Source organism: Microtus oregoni, unplaced genomic scaffold, assembly GCF_018167655.1.
Source record: "Microtus oregoni isolate MIOR12 unplaced genomic scaffold, Mior012 000002F_ref0000024, whole genome shotgun sequence".
Taxonomy (NCBI): domain Eukaryota; kingdom Metazoa; phylum Chordata; class Mammalia; order Rodentia; family Cricetidae; genus Microtus; species Microtus oregoni.
This window is the reverse complement of record NW_024543061.1, coordinates 61283217-61302864: the sequence shown is the minus strand read 5'-3', so window position 1 is coordinate 61302864 and position 19648 is coordinate 61283217. Positions and strand designations below refer to the sequence as shown.

The 19648-nt window shown below is 47.8% G+C and overlaps 1 protein-coding gene across 1 annotated transcript in view; it reads left to right on the top strand.

Annotated features, from left to right (window-relative positions):
- B4galnt3 (beta-1,4-N-acetyl-galactosaminyltransferase 3) overlaps positions 1–19648 on the top strand; it is a 107074-nt gene that overhangs the window by 72667 nt on the left and 14759 nt on the right. Inside the window, exons 4-11 of the mRNA XM_041640694.1 lie at positions 8487–8582; positions 9036–9126; positions 9515–9615; positions 10009–10076; positions 11427–11505; positions 11649–11715; positions 17865–18008; positions 18881–18990. Of these exons, the coding sequence (XP_041496628.1) occupies positions 8487–8582; positions 9036–9126; positions 9515–9615; positions 10009–10076; positions 11427–11505; positions 11649–11715; positions 17865–18008; positions 18881–18990 (756 nt within the window). The remainder of the gene's footprint in view (positions 1–8486; positions 8583–9035; positions 9127–9514; positions 9616–10008; positions 10077–11426; positions 11506–11648; positions 11716–17864; positions 18009–18880; positions 18991–19648) is intronic.

Below are 19648 nucleotides of genomic sequence, written 5' to 3'. Positions count from 1 at the left end.
CCTTTTCCATGAATGCATGTTAATATTCTGAGCTACCAATGTCTTAAAGGAACATGCATTAGGAATCTGCTGCAGAGAACAGTTACTGTGGGACCCAAATCACAACCAGGTGCAGGGACGATCACTTGAGCCAGCGCAGCAAAGAAAACCCCAGCCATCCTGATACTGTTTACTAATAGGCATTGATAGTCTTTTCCTTCCTTCCTTCCTTCCTCCCTCCCTCCCTCCCTCCCTCCCTCCCTCCCGCCTTCCTTCCTTCCTTCCTTCCTTCCTTCCTTCCTTCCTTCCTTCCCTCCGTGAGCATGTACAAGTTATCTTGCGTACATGCTTGTACCAAAAACTCCAGACTATCACGGTGCTTTGGGAAAATCCCATTTTACGTTGTGTTTAGAACCCAGAATCTCCATCCTGGAGCCTGTGTTAAAGACTCCTTTTCTTGGCTGTGTGGTGTGGGCCAGTCTATTGTCTTTAGTGTTCCTATTACAGACTGATCTTGCAGCTTGGGTGGTTTTATTTCCAACCCACCCACTCGAGGGCCAGAGAGAAGAGACAGTGTTAGCTCCTCTGCTCTATGAGACTGCCCTCTTTAAAGCTCAGGGTGAGGATGGATTACAGTGCTGGCACACTTGTTCTCACTGACATCACCAGGCACTGGAGACAGATTGCTGGGCCGTGCTTTAGAGATCAGGTGGTCCTGGGGAGACAGCCTTCTCTCTAAGGACAGCTTGCTTTGTTTTCCTTTCTTTTTTTTTTTTTAATGTTGTTCCTTGTTTTGCTCTTTCTTTCTTCCTTCCTCCCTCCGTTTCTCCCTCTCTCCCTCCCTCCCTTCCTTTCTTTTTTTCCAAGACAGGGTTTTTCTGTGTAACTACTCTGGCTGTCCTGGAACCACTTTATGGACCAGGCTGGCGTCAAACTCATAGAAATCCATCCACCTCAGCCTCCCAGGTGCTGGGATGAAAAGCGTGCACCACCACCATCTGGCTTGTTTATTTTTGATACAGGGTCTCCTGTAGCTCAGGCTGGCCTTGAATTCATTGTCTAGTTGAGAATGACTTGTAATTCCTCCTGATCTTCTGCCTTCACCTCCCAAGTGCTAGGATTACAGGCATGTGCCACCACTTCTAGCGGGTTCTCATTTGTGCACTCTCTTTCTCTCTCTAAAAACAGAGTCTCAGGCTAGCCTGAAATTTATGATCCTCCAGCCTCAACTTCCTGAAAACTGGGGTTATAGGCTTGTGCTACTGCCACATCTGTCCTAGAATTGACTTTTTTTTGGGGGGGGGGTCTTTGAGAAAAAGAGACCTTGGTTGACCTGGAACGCACAGAGCCAGCCTCTGCCTACTGAGTGCTGGGGTTAAAGGCATATGCCGTCACACCTGGCCAAGATAGACTGTTTTAAAGAGATAGTTGGTATCTTAGTGGTGTGGGAGGTCCTTTTAGTGGTAAATGCCAATGGATTTCATCTTTAAATGTTAAAAGACTTAAAACCCTCAATCTTTATAGCTTTTTAGGGAATCCCTGATTTCCTAGGCTAAGGCGATGAGTAGCATCCTCTCCAGCCCAGCTCTCCTGTCCCTCCTGTGCCCAGCTCAGTGACTCTTAGATTAGAGTGGTCACCACTTGTGGCAGTGTGTCTGGGAAGTCGCAGAGTTAGTGGAGAGCCTTGTTCTGAGTGAAAGAGGACTAAACGTAAGGATACTTCTTTGCTTTCCAGTCTCAGGCTTTGCCTGCCTGCTCTAAGGCCAGAGTCACTGGAAGAGGCAGCAGCTTTGGCTGCTGTCCTTGGTGTGTCCAAGAGGACTCCGTGATTGGACAGCTGCCCGTAAAACTTCCGTGGAACCGTAGCAAACTCCAGGGCCAGATGCTTCATCTGTTGGTCAGTGTGCAGGGCCATGGGCACACTCGGTCTCCCTGGATCGTCCCCCAAACAAAACTAATTATCAGCAAGAATCTTGGTGAGCACAGCTGTCCTCAGCGGCCACAGTGTCTGTGTCACTGTACAATGTTGGGAGACAATGTTCCTCACCTGCGGACAGGAGCAGGGCATAGACCCAGGGTTTTCACTGTGTTGTGTTTCCAGCAATCAATCCTGTGCCCCTTGTATTGTTTTAGGGTTTGTTTGTTTTTTGCTTTGTTTTGCCTTTTTTGTTTTTTCTGTTTTTTTTTTGTTATTTTTTATTTATTTTTTGAAACATGAAACCAAACGCCGCTTAGAGTTTATTTTAGTTTAAGATATGCTAGGACCCACAGTGATTCCTTGCCTCAGGGTTACACCATGCTCAGCTTGCTACTGTTTCTGTGGGGGAGGGGTGAGGAGGGTGAGGAGGGTGAGAAGGGCGAAGAACAAAGACAACTTTCAGGAATCAGTTCTCATCTTCCCCCTTACAGAGTCAGGATCTCTTGTTTCTGCTGCACAGTGTGCTCTAGGCAACTCTCCCCTCTCACAGTAGGACTTCCGGGATTCTCTACCTCCCCTCTCACAGTAGGACTTCCGGGATTCTCTGCTTCCATCTCACAGTAGGACTGCCGGGATTCTCTACCTCTCTCTCACAGTAGGACTTCCGGGATTCTCTGCTTCCATCTCACAGTAGGACTGCTGGGATTCTCTACCTCCCCTCTCACAGTAGGACTTCCGGGATTCTCTGCTTCCATCTCACAGTAGGACTGCTGGGATTCTCTACCTCCATCTCACAGTAGGACTGCTGGGATTCTCTACCTCCCCTCTCACAGTAGGACTGCTGGGATTCTCTACCTCCATCTCACAGTAGGACGGCCAGGATGGCAGACATGATCCACAACACCAGCTGTTTATCTGGTGAAGATGGAGTTCAGGGTGTTGGCTTGTGGGGCAAATGCTTTATTTACCACTGAGGCATCTTCCTGGTCCTTGTTACTGCTTTTAAAAATAGAATTTTGGAAAGAGACCTGATGGTGCATATCAGTAATCCCTGCACTCGGGAGTATGAGGCAGGTGGATCACTTTGGGTTTGAGAATATCTAGGCTGTTGTTGGGGGAGAGAGGCTTGTTGGTTCCTGGCTGCTCAGCCCCGAAATAATCACACAGAAACTGTATTAAACACTGCTTGGCCCATTAGTGCTAACTTCTTATTGGCTAACTCTTACATTGATTTAACCCATTTCTATTAATCTGTATATTGCCACGTGGCAGTGGCTTACTGGCAAAGTTTCAACATGTCTGACTCTGGCGGCAATGGCGTCTCTTAACTCCGCCCTTCTTTCTCCTAGCATTCAGTTCAGTCCTTCCCGCCTACCTAAGTTCTGCCCTATCAACAGGCCAAGGCAGTTTCTTTATCCATTAATGATAATCACAGCACACAGAGGGGACTCCCACATCAGGCTACATGTTGAGACCTTGTCTCAAAAAACAAAATAAAACAACAACAAAAAATGTTATGAGAAGCCGGGCAGTGGTGGCGCACGCCTTTAATCCCAGCACTCGGGAGGCAGAGGCAGGCGGATCTCTGTGAGTTCGAGACCAGCCTGGTCTACAGAGCTAGTTCCAGGACAGGCTCCAAAGCCACAGAGAAACCCTGTCTCGAAAAACCAAAAAAAAAAAAAATGTTATGAGATCTAGCTCATATTCCTTACACATCACTCACTCATACAGTGTGCAACCCAGTAGCTTCTGGTTTATTGACAGAGTTGTGCTTTGTTGAAGACTCCGTATCTTGCTGACTCAGACTCTCAGTGGTAGATCATTTGCTTGGAATTTGTGAGGCCTGAGATACAATTCATACAGATAGATAAGGAAGCCAGGGCTGAGAATGTATGTAGATCAGTTGGCAGAGGACTTGCCTGGGTTCAGTCTGCAGCTCTGTATAAACTGGGCATGGTGACACACACCTATAATCTCAGGAAGTGGAGGCAGGAGGATCATCCCCAGCTACATAACAAGTGTGAAAACGGCCTGAGCTACATGAGACATTGTGTCATAAAAGGAAAAGAAGGCCCTGCATCCCCAGCCATACCCTGTCACCACACTCTCGTCGCAGCCTTAGGTACAGAGCTATCTGCTTTATTTATTTTTTTATTTTTTATTTTATGTGTATGAGTGTTTTGCTTAATGTATGTATGGACATCATATGTGTTCCTGGTGCCCATAGAGGACAGAAGAGGGTGTCATATCTCCAGATCTGGAGTTATAGGTGAGTGCCGGGAACTGAACCCATGTCCTCTGTAAGAGAAAAGTTGTTTACTTCCTGGCTCTACATTTGGCTGTCCCAGATACAGCATAGAAATGGAATCACGAGATGAGTCCCGATGGGTCTGACTTCTGTCACCCATATGAGGTTTGCAGAGTTCAGCCACAAGGTAGTACGACATTTTGTAGTGGTGTAGGATGGCATCTCATGGAAAAGCCATACCTTAAGACTTCTCTGGCTGAGCCCGCAGAAGGGATGAGTTATTGTTCATGTGTCACGCTTGTAACTAAGAACAATGTTACAGGGTCCAAGACACCCTCAGAGACTGTCTTGGTCCTACCAAAGTGGCCTTTGGTGATGTAGTGGCCATATGAGTTCTAGACCACCGAGGGGAACATTCTAGATGGCAGCACCAGCTCCCTGGCTTGCAGGGCACAGCTGTCCATCACTTAGTCATCTGCTGGTCTTCTTCCTTGGCTTGGGCCGACACAGTGGCTCCTCCCTCTGCTTGGCTGTCACGGAGCAGAAGTTCCTGGGAGGATGGAGACAGGGAGAGCTATTCGCCTTTTTTTTTTCTCTTCCTCTATTGGCAGACAGATTGTTGCTGATCTGGGGCCACCTTGACTAGTGCCGCTGTGAACGCTTGTATGAGCTTGGCTGTGGGTTGGGCTCTCTGGTTTCCAAGCCCAGAGCACCATCACTGCAGTTTCTCTCACCTCTTCCTCACTTTGGTCACTTGGTGACACACCTCTATCATGCCGGTTCCTTATGAACCTGTGTGAGTGGGGAAGCTCCACCCATCAGGCTCCACAGAATGGCCTCCAGCCTTCCTCAAGCTCCAGAATGGCCCTTTTCTTTCTAGCATCGGGAGCCCCTTTGTTCCACAGGGAGCACTGTCAGAGGTTAGGAGTGTAATTTATTGGTAGTGTTTGTCTCACTGGCATGAGACCCCAGATTCCATTCCCAGCACTATCTTAGAAAAAGTGGAGAGGAGTAGATCAAATTGTTCCCAACGCTGCCCGGGAACCCGGTGTGTAGGAACCAGTGTGATTGGCTGCACACTGAGGTCAGGTCAGGCCTCACCGGTTCCAAGCCGACCCACCCACCACGTGTGCTGGGCTTTTGACAGAACAGTGGCTCCAGCAAGGGCCAGCCAGTACCTGCAGCCACGGCAACTGATCTCTCCTGTCCCTCTGTCCTTCTGCCACAGCTCCAAACACGGGTGGCACCATTTTACACATCTGAAGTCTTGGTCTTTGATTTGAGTGCTCCCCTCCCTTCCTCCCCTCCTCCCTCCCTCTCTCCGTCTTCTCCCCAGGCACTACACCCCTGAGCGGCACTCTGCTCTCTTTCAGCTAATTGCACGGTGAACACGTGACCTGGTACTCAGTGGCGGAATTTATTCCTCTGAATTCAGCTTCTACGATCATCCGTCCATTCAGATAATTCAGATATGGTGGGACACGGCGGAGGGAGCTGTTAGCTCTTCCAGGGCAGGCCAAGAGGGCCTCAGAAGTATCTGAGAAAACTTGAAGAATAGATAGGAGCCTGCCATGTGGGGAAGAAAGCATGGGGCCTGATTAGGAAACAGTATTTGGGAGAGCGTGGGAAGTCGAGAGCTGGATGGTTTGGGGCAAAGGTTGGGAGTTAGATGTGGGTAAGTATGGCAGGGAGGGTATGGTGTGTGGTGAGGGCTGGGAAGGCAGGTCAGTCATAAAGATCACAGTGAGGTTTTATTCTGTGGTCACCTCAAGTGTTCAGCTGCGGAGTGACTTGGTCCATCACACCAGCCGAGCTGTTCCAGAACCTTCCTGGAGGCAGTAAGAGGACTCAGTACTGGAGAGACTCTGTCATCCTCATAGGCCACATGCCATGCTGCTGGCCTGGCAAGCCCGGAAGGCCGGGCAGAGGTACAGCTGGAAGGGGAAGCCGTGGACAGCCCTTGCTTAAATACTCCCTTCTGCCCCCTCCATCTCCACGGGGTAATTACTGTGTGTTCTCTCAGGGAGCCATTTCCTGAGCCCCGATGTCCTCCCTTCTAAATGAGACCATCCAATTGATACTTTCTTCCTTACAGCTAAATGCAGGTTCCAAACCATCACTGCTACTGTTTGGATGAGGAAACCCTCCCCTCCCCGGCCTTTTGTCTTTGCTAGGCAAGGGAGAGGGGCCGCAGCCAGGGCTGTGCCTGAGTGCCACAGCCTTGCTAGTTCAGAGTCCCTACGATGGAGTAACACAAACTCTGGATGGTGTTGTCAATGTGGGTCTCCAAGACACCCACACAGTCAGAGGTTGGGGACAAAGGTCTGAGACTCCGCCAAATGTTGGGTGAGGTGTACCCCAAAGAAAGGGCTAATAAATAATCTCACTCACTCTTGGTCTGCCCTGTTGGCCTTCCATAGCACCTCAGGCCAAGCTGCTTTCAGGCCTAGCCTGGCCTCCTAGCTCCAGGCTTCACACTGCAGACCTCTCTGGTAGCTGTGTTCCCCCTCTGTTCCCTTGCTCTTTGGGGGACCAGAGTTCTCTGACCTGGAGGTCTTTTGGGGAGGACTAAAAAGTAGACCACTTGGAGTAGACAACTGATTCTTTGAAGCTGGACTTGAGGAATTTCCTCAGAAGCAGCATAATGTCCCCATTCTTCCCTTCCTCGAAGTCTCAACCCGCCTCCCACCTACCGGCCCACACACTTTCTCGCCCACCCCAGCCTCCTTCTTGTATCCCTATGAGCGATGGCTACTGCCCAAGTGTTGACTCAGCTCGTGTGCTTCCAGGTCAGAGAGGGACAAGCTAGCCTCTGTCTTCAGGGGCTAGCAGTGGGACCGTGTCCGTGAAACCTTGCTGGTCATTGCAGCCTAACGTAGACCTTCAGCATTCCTGTTTCCACATACCCCTTTTTAAGAATTGTGTGTTGGGGGTGTACATGTGTGCTGGTACTCGTGGGAGCCAGAAGACAACCTATAGCGTCTTCTTCCGGACCATCTACCTCAAGTTCTGAGATAAGATCTCATTAGCCTGGGATCCTCTGTCTCCCCCTCCCCGTCTTCGGATTCCAGGCTCTCACCAGCCTTTTCAGAGACTTCTGGGGACGGAGTGCTTGTGCTCCTGTGGCAAGGTTGTACTAACTGAGCCATCTTCCCAGCACCTCATCCTGCATCACTGCATGGAGGACCCAAAACGAGTCCTTCGGTCTGGGTGCCTGCTCCACTTCTGCCCACTTTTTTCTCAAGAGTGACTCAGATTTTGGATCGGACACGCTCCAGTTAGGGTGGCGGGGCAGGGCAGGACCTGTTTGTGTGTATGGATGAGGCGCCATGCGGAATGCGCTCAGCTTTAGCGAAGGACTGGAGTAATTTGAAACTGTGGCTCAGCTGGGACCATATCCCTGCTTCTCTTCGCTTCCTAAACATAGCCCCTCACTCACCTGGAGTATGGCTGTTGACTCTGGCCTGTCTTTGGCAAGAACCTTTGCTCCAGGTCTAGGCCTGTCCCCTTCCAATGCCACAGCAGAGAGGGACAGAGAAAGGACAGACACTTCTTTTTCTGCCAACTCGGTGCTGCCAGGAACCTGTGAGCTACAGGAGGCCCTGGTGCTGCAAGACCCGGAGGGGTCCCAGATGTCACCATAGTCTTACTCAGCTGCTTCCCCCAGCCAGAATGTGAAGACCACTATGCATATAAAGTTTCCTGCCTGTCAGACTGCTGCAGGGCCTTCCATGAGGAAGGGGGAGGGCGGGAGCAGGGCGGGCACAAGCCCTTCCTAGTTCCCTCTGTCACTTCTGCCATTTTGTCCCTGTTGTGCTCCTTGTGCCCATACCTGTGGAATGCAAGGCAGCTCCCTGCCTGCCTGGAAGGAATGAGGAAGGTGTTGTGTGTATCTGCAGGCGTGTGTGCATACTTGACCCATCTGTCGAGTCAGGCCAGCGGGCTGTTGCTAGCTTTCTGTCATGTCTGAGATAACCAACTCGTAAAGCGGGAAGGATTGCTTTGGCTCACAGTTTCAGAGGTTCAGTCCTAGGCTGCTTGGCCCAGTTGCTTTGGGCTTCTGGCTGCTGAGTACATCATGGTAGCAAAGGACTGGAAAGTCAAGTAAGACAAAATAGCCGGGACCCCAATATCCCCTTCAGGGGCACAACCCAATGACCTAACTGTGCCCTGCAAGATTCCCCACCTCCTAAAGGTTCTGCCATCTCCCAGAAGCACCATGGGCTGGGAACCAAGCCGTCCATGGAATATACAGGAAGCACTGTGCCCACCTGCTTGGTCTGCTCCAGGGCTGAGCACAGGCCGCTGCTGCTCGCTCATTGTCCCTTCTCCTCTGCACAGTTCCGGGGACATGCCAACCTGCATGTGTTTGAGGACTGGTGTGGCAGCTCCATCCAGCAGCTCAGGAGGAACCTGCACTTCCCGCTGTACCCCCACGTAAGTGCCTGCAGGGATGTCTGCCCACCATCCCAGACCATCTGTGTCCCCCTCCACCTCATCCCTCCCACCTGCCTCCTTCCCTGCCCCTTCTCAGCCCAAGGCAATCTCTATTATTCCTTCGGTCTCGTGGGCCCCCTCATCCTCTGTTTAGAATATCTTGTCTTCTCCCTCCCCAAGGCTGCTGCAGCCTGGCATTCAGTGTAGGCTCTCTTGGTATTTATCCAGGGCCAACATGTACAGGTGTGCAAGTTGTGCATTGCACGAGGTCACCCGGACCAAGAACTGAGTGAGACCTGACATTTATAGTGAACGCCACACGCTGTGCTACACCCCTGGCCTCTCATCTCCTGTTCCCCTCCTGGTCTTCCCACCAGTCTTGAGTAGCTCCGATTCAAATCCCTTAAATTCTTCTTCCTGATTCTGAGTAACAGTTCATCTTTCTCGACATAGATCCGCACAACCCTGAGGAAGCTGGCTGTGTCCCCCAAGTGGACCAACTATGGTCTCCGCATATTTGGCTACCTGCACCCTTTTACTGATGGTGAGGCAGCCCCAAAGCCTCATCCTTCTTCCTGCTCTTGAGTACTTCAGGAAGGTTCTAGAAACATATGTTCAAGCTAGGAAACACATCGCACTGAGTCCCTGTTAGCCCATCATCAAGGGAGAGGGGAAACTGAGGCATGGTGAACTCTTACCCAATAGCTTCAGGCTGCCGCCTCTCTCTCTCTTGCAGCTGGAACTGGCTGGTCTCCATAAGTCCTTCTCCATCTTCATATTGCTACCCCAGAATGTAGAGTCCCCTCATAGGCAAAGGTGGGGGGCAGCCAGGCGCCATGAGTGAAGGGAATTAATGCCCAGGCATAATGTAGGCTTTCAGCCCTGGTGCCAGGGCTCTCCTTGACTCACCCAGACACTCTGCCATTGCCCAGGGAAGATCCAGTTTGCCATCGCTGCTGATGACAATGCTGAATTCTGGCTGAGTCATGATGACCAGGTCTCGGGCCTTCAGCTGCTTGCCAGTGTGGGCAAGGTAGGGTCAGCTCAGCCCCTGATTCTCACTGATCCCTGGGGGCAGTCGGTCTTGTAGTACATGAGACTACTGGGGGCCTCCTTAGCCATTAGCACTGCCCGCTTGAAGAAGGGACAGAAGCCACGCATGGTGCGCCACCCTATACCGCAAAGGGCGTGTGAGATGTGGGCGGAGTGGGGATCCGGCCACATCTATCTTTTGGGTTCCGCTGCCCCTCAGCCCCAAGCTGAAGATTCCCGCTGGGCTGCTTGCCTATGGGAAGTGGGGGCGGATGTGTATTGGCCAGCCGCCCTCCCTAACTCCGGCTTTTGTTTCTCTCAACTCTCCTCTTCCTTTCCTCTGTCTTCTCTCCTTCCCTCTCCCTTCTTCCCTCCCCTCTCCACACACTTCTAGACAGGAAAGGAATGGACAGCCCCTGGAGAGTTTGGGAAATTTCAGAGTCAAATTTCCAAGCCAGTGAGGTGAGTAGGGGAGGGGTCACTGCAGTACCAGGCCAACCAGCACGAGAAAGCTGGGAGGGCCTCTCCTCACCCTCTCCACCGGCTTGTGGCTCAGGGTTCCTGTGCCCGAGCGTCCACATGGTCTGCCTACACAGAAGCCGTCTGCCCTGCCCTTCCTTATTTTATAAATTTTTTTTAGATTCTTTTTTGTTGTTGTTGTTTTGTTTGTTTTTTATTTTTTTCGAGACAAAGTTTCTCTGGAGCTTTGGAGCCTGTCCTGGAACTAACTCTTATAGACGAGGCTGGCCTCGAACTCACAGAGATCCGCCTGCCTCTGCCTCCCGAGTGCTGGGATTAAAGACGTGCACCACCACTTCCTGGATAGTTTTTTTTTTTTAATGAGTATGTTTTGCCTACATGCATATGGGTGTGCCATGTGCGGCCCTGGCACCCTCAGAGGACAGAAGGATTATCTGGAACTGGTTGTTGTTGTTGTTATTGTTTTGTTTTGTTTTCCCTGGAACTGGTTTTACAGGTGGTCATAGGCCGCCACGTGGGTGCTGGGAACCGAACACTGGTCCTCCGCAAGAGCAGTGCTCACTCTTGTAAGCTATCTCTGCAGCCGCCTTCTTCATTTTAGATGAGGCCACTCAAGCCCAGGGAAGCTTTGTGACTGATGGAAGAAGCCACACAGACATTGAGTGGCACTCAAGGTCTCCTTTCTTCCCGTCCTTGCCTTCCCATTTTCTCCAGACCTTGAAATGCTCTCACACATAAAGACCGCCTCGTGGTTGCTCTGGGACTTAAGAGAGGGATCCGGACAGGGAACTGGAAGGATGCCTGTGAAGTGATCTGGATAAATCAGTGGACTCTGAATCTAGTGCAGCTTCAGCCCGCCACCTGGTGGCTGGCACAGCCACAGGCTGAGCAGACCTAGCTTGCAAACAGCCCTTGCTTTGTGCCAGCACTAGTGTGAGCATTCTGAGTTCTCTCAGTGATGGGCGTGGACCCTAAAGCAAGGCTGCCTGATCCAAATTCCAGCACTGCTTACTACCTGGTGACGTTGGGCAAATTACTAAAGATTATGGGGCCTCTTCCTGACAGCCACGGAGGGTCAGTCAAAGCCTCTTGTGGCTCTCCTGTACAGCAGCTGCTCCCTAAGTTCTATTTCACTGGGTCCCCCAACTGACTTGTGAACTACTTATATTTGGCTTTACAGAAAGAAAGCCAAGGTCAGCTGTCAGGGGTGCATGGGGGGTAGTTAAAGGACAAGCTCTTGGGAAGAGAAAAGAGAATCAGAGAGCTTATAGGTGGGAGAGGTGGACGAGGGGACCAGCTGAGGAGAAGTCCTTTCCTGTCTCCTTCTGCCAGCTTATCAGCCTCTCTCAGGTACTACTTTGAGGTGCTGCACAAACAGAATGATGAGGGCACCGATCACGTGGAGATTGCGGTGAGTGACTTCATCATCCCATCCTCCTATCCCCCTCCTCCCCGCACCCCACACGCCTTTCCCAGCATTCCCTTCCCCATAGCTCTTGAACGCTGTCCCAAATCCAGTGTCCTCCAACGTCTGTGCCCTTCCTCTAATTCTAGTGGAGACGGAATGACCCTGGAGCCAAGTTCACCATCATTGACTCCCCCTCCTTGTCCCTCTTCACAAGTAAGTAGGCTCTGCCTGCCTGGAAGCACATGCCACTCCATTCAGGAGGATGTGGCCCAGGGTGAGGTTGGAGGGGCGGAGAGAAGTTCTGCTACTTAGAACACGTGTATGAAGAAGGTCCAGAGAGAATAAAAGTTCGAGGCACCTTTCAGTTAGGGGGCCTTTACTCTCTAGGGTCAGAAGTTTGTTTAAGAACGTGCTAGACACAGATGTGGTAGTTTCAGATTTGTTGGTTTGGGTTTTTGAAACAGGGTTCTCTCTGTGTAGCCTTGGCAGTCCTGGAACTCCAAGATCTGCCTGCACTAGGGAGGCTGCGGCAGGAGGGTCACATATTCAAGGCTATCATATGGAAACTTAAAGATAGACATAGAGCGAGAAATATGTTCAGAGTACAATATATGTGTATCTAAAAAAATTAAATATAAAAAAAGAAAAAGGAATAATACAAAGAGAACCTGCTAGAGCCCTCATCTCTGAAAAATGCCCTTGCCCACCCATGCCTATCATTTTGAATAAAACTACAAGGGACCCTGGGACCATGGGGCTCACTTGAGGTTGACGGGTGATGGACGGCAGACTCGGCATGTTGCACGTGTTTATTTGTGCATACATATACATATGTATGTGTATATATGAATGTTACAATAATAATCAAAGACAAAGAGGGTATCAATTTGAAAGTGGAGGTCTTGGGAGGGCCTGAAGGGAGAAACAGGAAGGGAGAAAGCAATGTAATTCTACTATAATTAAACATGTATTTATAATTAAAAATACATGTGGTAGTGGCACATGACTTTAATCCCAGCACTCAGGAGGCAGAGGCAGAGGCAGGAGGAGCTCTGTGAGTTTGAAGCCAGCCTGGTCTCCAGAGCTGCTGGGTACCAGCTCCAGCAGAGGTCAGGACTTTGAGAAAAGTGGATGTAGCAGGTGATATAAAGAAGCTGCACCAGACAGCAATTTGAATCTTTTTCTGAGCCTCTAGGAATATATTATTTATCACTGTACTTGGGAGGCCACCTACAGGAGAGAATATGTGTATATCTCTCTCTTCCCAGGGCCACATAGTTTATTTTCATATCTTACAATATTAATCTATGTTTGCATTTCAAAAATATCTAATATGTGACTATTTTCCCAACATGAATAAACACATCCTAAAATCATACAATAATTGTAATCATAAAATCCAATGATCACAGATCCAGGAGCAAGTAAACAAAATTTAACTAAGCAGAGGAGGAGAGGCCTTTACTATTTCCTCATGGCTAGATAGTTTAGAATCTAAAAGGGTGATTTTTAACTTGTAATAAGCAAAGCAAAAATTTTTATCAAATTATACTATAATCTATATTAAAACTTTGTGTATGTCCTTATTTATATAGCAAATATAATTTCTACAATACTCTTTTTATTTTTATAATCTCTTAATGATTAACTTACAATGTAAAATCATATCCTTTTGTCTTGACTTTTAGTATTTAAATTTGCATTTTATATTTATAAAAGCATTAATACCTTCACTACAAAGTAAGCAGAAAATGTTCCCAAACTCACCTGTGATTTTGTTCTTTCCCCTTCTCTGGAGACTAGCTAGAACATCCTGCTCAGCCATTTCACTCATACTGATACTTTGAAATGTGTAGGCTCTGTTATTTTTTTTAAAATAAGTTTATTTATCTTATTCCCTTTCCCAAGCCATCTCAGACCATTTATATTTTGAGGACAAAGGGAAACAAGTCAGTAAATCCAGAGACCGCTGTACAAATGATTTCATTTTTAAGTACTAAATCTAACGGAGGAAGTGGGGCGGTCTCCACTCAACCAGAAACCGGAACTCCATCCCGCAGCTTCTTCAGCCAAACAGCAATCGTGCAGTCTCTTTAGCTGATGCTGAGTGGCACCACCACAGAGCGAGCTCCAGGAAGCCAGGAATGTTACACAGAGAAACCCTGTTTCAAAAAAAAAGTATGTTATTTTAAAAAAAGGTTGACAAATAGAGCCAGTCTTTTTGTACTATGGCTCTTACTCAGTCAAGACCACAAAGAGAAATTATCATCTACTTATTTTTTTTTCCCAAGATAGAGTTTCTTTGTGTAGCTCTCGCTGTCCTGGAACTCAGTGGCCTCGAACTCAGAGATTCACCTGCCTCTGACTCCTGAGTGCTGAGATTAAAGGTGTGCGCCCCCACAGCCCAGCTCAAAACTGTCGTCTTCTTTAAATTTGCAGAATGTGAACTTTTTGGTTCTTTTCACTGTTTTTCATTGTCTCGGCATGACTGGTACTCCAAGGCCCCACTAAAAAGTAAAAATGACTATGCTTGGTGGTACACCCTATAATCTCAGCACTCAGGAAGCTTGAGTTCAAGGATCTTGAGTTCAAGGCCAACATGCACTACACATCAAGCCTCTGGCTCAAGAAAAAAAAAAAGAAAACAAATAAAAATGTTGAGCCAGGTGGTAGTGGCGCACATCTTTAATCCCAGCATTTGGGAATCCGAGGCACACAGATCTCTAAATTCAAGGCCAACCTGGTCTCCAGAGTGAGTTTCAGGAAAAAAGCCACCACCACAATAATAATAATAAAATAATAATAATAATAAATGTCAGAGCTGGGTTGTGACTTGGTAGTAGAACACTTGCCTAGCATGTACAATACCCTGGTTTTCACCCCCAGTTCAGAAAAAAGTTAAAAGTAACATCTTCAGCAGGTGGTGTTCGCACATGCCTTTAATCCCAGCACTCAAGGCAGAGGCAGGTGGGTCTTTGTGAGTTCGAGGCCAGCGTGGTCTACAAAGCAGGTTCCAGGACAGTCAAGACTGTTACACAGAGAAACCCTATCTTGAAAAACAAAACAAAACAAAGCACTTACTGCTCCTCAGAGACTGAGTTTAGTTCTCAGCATGCATATCAGGTCAGGCACAGTTAACTGTCACACCAGAGCCAAGAAATGGGATGCCCTCTTCTGGCCTTCCCAGGCATATGCCCATATGGCATGGATTCACATGGACAGACATACAAACATATAAATAAAAGTAAAAATAAGTCTTGGGCCAGATGTAGTGGCATATGCCTTTAATCTCAGCACTCAAGAGTCAGAGGTAGGCAGATCTCTGTGAGTTTAAGGCCATCCTGGTTTATATAGCGAGGTAAAGAATAGTCAGGGCTACATGGTGAGACCCTGTCTCAAGAACCAAAAACACTTATTTAGAAAGATTAAACTTTGGCTGAATATTTGATGTTGTAGAATAGGGAACATCTTCCAGGTTTTTTTTTTTCAAGTAATCAATATTGTAAGTGTGTGTGTGCCAGAGAAGGTGTCAGCTGTCTTGCTCTATTGCTCCCACTTGATTCCCGGAAGACAGGGTCTCTCAGTGGAACTGAAGCTACTGTTTGGCCAGGCTGGCTGGCGATTGAGTCCCTGGGAACTACCTATTTTTGTTCCACAACACTGGGGCTACAGGCGATGCCCAGCTTTTATGTGGATTCTGAGATTCAAAATCATGTTTGTGAAGCAGACATGCTTACTCACTGAGGTATATCCTCAGCCCCTTGGTCAATATTTTAATTTTATAATCACCAATGCTGAGAGCCCTGCTTTCAGCATATATAAGTGATACAAACTAGAAGTTATGTTAAGGGTCATTTTGGAAATTTCTAATTCTAAGCCAAAATTCACTTAACAACTTTCAAAATGCTGGCATTCCTGTTTCCTATCATTGGTCTGTTATGTGTCTATAAGAGCATCAAATTTCACATGCACCTTAAAAACACCATCTTATAGCATACAAAAGTCTTGAACCCAAGCCATGCTGTTTCAGGAATTGCCCACTGGCATCACTAGGTGCGTGACTGAGTGCATTATTGTTGTATGAACCAAGGCTACAACACCTCCCCCTTTTGTCTAAATAAGAGGGTTCTAAACCTAAAACAAAACGATACAATAAGTATAGCTCAGTTGGTAGAGCTTGAGACTCTTAATGTCAGAGTCGTGGGTTCAAGCCTCAGGCAAGAGTGGTTTCTTGCCCAAACAACTAGCCTTGTCACATTGAAGGCAAATTCTATAATGAGTTTCTTTAGTGCCCATCAGCCTCTCTAAAGTAATTGGTACTGCCAGAAGCAGACATGTCTTACTGTTGAGAAAAGTCTAAGTTCTTAAAACATTTTAAATGCCATATTCTGTAGGTCTTAGAAAGGTTTAAAGAATACCTATCCATCTGAAATATATCTCTGACAGCTAGAAAGCCTAACACGACTACAGTTTGACTATTATAGATGACTATCTATTAATCCATAATTTTAATTATATATTACATTTTCAAATGAGCTATATAAACATAATACCTTAGAGTATTAATATACATAAAACAAAATTGTCCTTAAATTTGTATCAGTAAATCAAAGACCATACCAATGTAAAGTATTCATTCAATGTAAACTTTTTATTTCTTTAGGATGATCTTGACTGTGACTATTAACCATTTATAATCAACCTCCTTTAAATGAAAACAAATGTTTATAAAAAATCATTTTTGAAATTTGGTTGTTGTTTTTTCCAAACTGCTTTTTGTTAATTGGGGGTGCTGTAAATCAGGTCTTTTATCAGGTATCCTGTGTGGTTGATCCACCTTATTCAGCAGTCCTGAAGCTGTCATGGATGTTGGACCAACTGGGCCATCGCTTCAGGGGGTCTTGTTTGATCAAACCATATTAGTTAGTTGGTAAGGAATCCACAGCTTTTTATCCTCTGTAGAAACAAAAGCAGAACCTGTTTTCCAAACTAACATGTCCTTAGATTTAAATTTTGAAGTCAATATACCTTTAAAAAATATATATGTTGGTTTAGATTAGCAGCCTGTACAATGAAATGTCTCTCTGTAGTCAGCTCATTGATAGTGAAAAATTCAAAGAAAACACAATAAGATATATAATCTAGATTCTTTTCTTTTTTTTCTTTTTTTTGGTTTTTCGAGACAGGTTTTCTCTGTAGCTTTGGAGCCTGTCCTGGAACTCCCTTTGTAGACCAGGCTGGCCTTGAACTCACAGAGATCTGCCTGCCTCTGCCTCCTGAGTGCTGGGATTAAAGGCGTGCGCCACCACCACCCAGCTATAATCTAGATTGTGTATTTTTCACTTTTATGTGCCTTTTTTGAGACAGTATTTCTCTGTAGCCCTGGCTGTCCTGGATCTTACTCTGTAGACCAGGCTGCCCTTGAATTCACAGAGATTCACCTGCTTCTGCCTCCCAAGTGCTGGGATTAAAGTTGTGTGCCACCATGTTTGTCTAGAATTCTTTTTTTTTCTTTTTTTTAAAGCTTTCTCAGGCTTTATGTGGAAATTTTTGCCAAACTTTTGGGCACCTGAAGGTCAGAAAATCAAAACAGCCAGCCACTGACTCTTACCTCTACTTTAGTCTGAAATGGTGATCCTGCCTCCAGAAATCTCAGAATGAGACTGTGTGTGAGAGCTGTCTCTTCCCATTTTATATTCCTCTCTAGGGCAGGGGATTAAAGGCATGCACCACTACCACCTGGTTTCTATGGCAAACTAGTGTGGCTACTGGGATTAAAGGTGTATGTCACCACTGCCTGGTCAGTCAGGCTGACTGGGGAGCTGTTTTACTCTAATCTTCAGGCAAGCTTTATTTATTAAAATACAAATGAAATATCACTACAGCCATGAGGCTGTAGCTTACTGGTAATGTTCTGGCATATTTTTCCTTTGACACCTACATGGTGTCTCTTTGACTCCACCTACTTTCTCTATATATCTCTGTTCAGATTTCCTGCCTGGCTTTACTCTGTTAAGCCATTGGCTAAAACACCTTTATTCATCAACTAATAAAAGCAACACATATACAGAAGGACTTCCCACATCAGTAAAGAATTTTGAGGAGGAAAGGTGTCTTTTTCTAGTCTATGCAAAATCATGATATGCTCTGGCCATGAGGTGAAGCAGGTTCACAGGGAGCCAGCTAAACCCACAAGTTTTGGGGCATCCAAGGGCAAGGGTTTAGGCAGGGGCTCCGGCACAGCTTAGACTTTACCTGCAGGAATGCAGAAGCTGTGCCTGAGCTCCTCCACCTGTCCATCAAAGCACACTCGATTCTGTGAGGTCCAACAGCTTCTTCTGTTCTCTTCTCCCTGGGCACAGATGAGACCACCCTAAGGATGGATGAGGTGGGCCACATCCCACAGACAGCAGCCAGTCACGTAAGCTCCTCCAACACTCCTCCCAGGGATGAGCAGCCATCAGCTGACATGCTGCGGCCTGACCCTCGGGACACCCTCTATCGAGGTAAGTCCTTGGTGAGGGTCTGCATGAGCTGGGTTCTCTCTGTTGATGGACAAGATGCAGGAGACCTGTCTATTCTATCGTTGACCCAAAATCACAAAATCTTTTCCCCTTTGAAGTGTAAAACATAGCATACAGACCAAAATTGCAGGAGTAGTTCTGTCTGATTTATGATTCTACAAATCATAGAGGGATTGTCTAACCCCTACCCCAGACCAGAAATGGAATGAGAGTCCAGATGTCCCCGCACAGTCCTCTCTGGCCACAAATGCCGGCCTGTGGAATAGTTCAGTCTTTTGATTTGATGCTGAGGACGGAATCTGGGACCTTGAGCTGAAGTGATCATGTACCCTGCCACGGAGCACACCCCCAGCTGGTCGTGTTCACATCTTAAAAGCTGACAGTGTTCCCCGTTTCTTCCCTTTGACATAGAAAGTGGCGGCCAAATGTGTCACCTTTCTACAGTCCCAGCAGTCAGGAGGATGAGGCAGGAAGATCCTGAGCTTGTGACCATGGCAGACCCTGTCTCAGAAAAACGAAACCAAAGAATAGCGAAAGCTGGCCCGTGGGAGGAAGGGAGGAAATCGAGGTGTTGGGAGTGTGCTGAGGTGGAGCCTCATGGCCCCTTGGAGTGTCACTGGACAGTTACCCAATTGTGCCGTCCCTGCCCCCACCACTGAAGAGTAGTGGCAGCCTCATTGCGGCAGACTCAGCTGATAGACATGGATTGGCACCACAGTTGTCACCATGACCACAGTTGGAGGCTGCTCTGGTGGAAGACATCAGGTCTCTCCCACCCAGAAGCCTTTGAGATCCTAAGATATTTGTGCTCTCACTTCTACACACACTCCAATCTTCTTCCCTTCTGTTCTCAGTGCCTCTGATCCCCAAGTCCCATCTGCGCCATGTCCTGCCTGATTGTCCCTACAAACCCAGCTACCTGGTAGACGGGCTTCCGCTACAGCGCTATCAAGGCCTCCGCTTTGTAAGTCGTGCCCCTAGACCAGGGAGCACAGGGGGAAGGCTTGCTGCCTGTGGCTGGGGTGCAGGGGATGGGAGATGGGCTAAAGCTGACTCTGTGCCTCCTGTGCCCAAGCCAGCAGACAGGGTGGTCTCTCATTCCTGGATGTGCTCACTAGGGTGGACTGTCCTGTAGAACCTGCAGATAGATGCCCTGCCTTCAAATCTGTCTCTCCCCCAGTTCTTTAGCCTGGTGACTCTGCTCCAAGGGCCACACAAACCCTGTCCTGTCTGCTCAGTCCAGCAACTGGGTAGCCAGTGACATTTTAAACTCACTGACAAGATGCTTGAGATAATGTACTAGATGGGGGTGGTAGCTTTATCTGTGTGGAGAGTGGAGGAGCAGAAAGAACGGGAACCACTTAGAGATGAAGATGGAGGACCGGAGGCAAGAAGGAAGTGGTCAAGAGTCATGGTCAGGCCAGGGAGTGTGGGCCATGATTGAGGACATTCTTGGTGGTGGTGAGCTCAGGCTGTGTTTAAGGGGCAAAGGGAATGGAGTGTAGGAAGGGCTCAGTGCTGAGAGAGTTAGTGGGTAAAGACAGGCTCCAGAATGGAAGGAGGGGATCGGGTGGCAAAAGGAAGAGGGAATGGTCTTGGTGACAACTAAGGGAGACAGATGG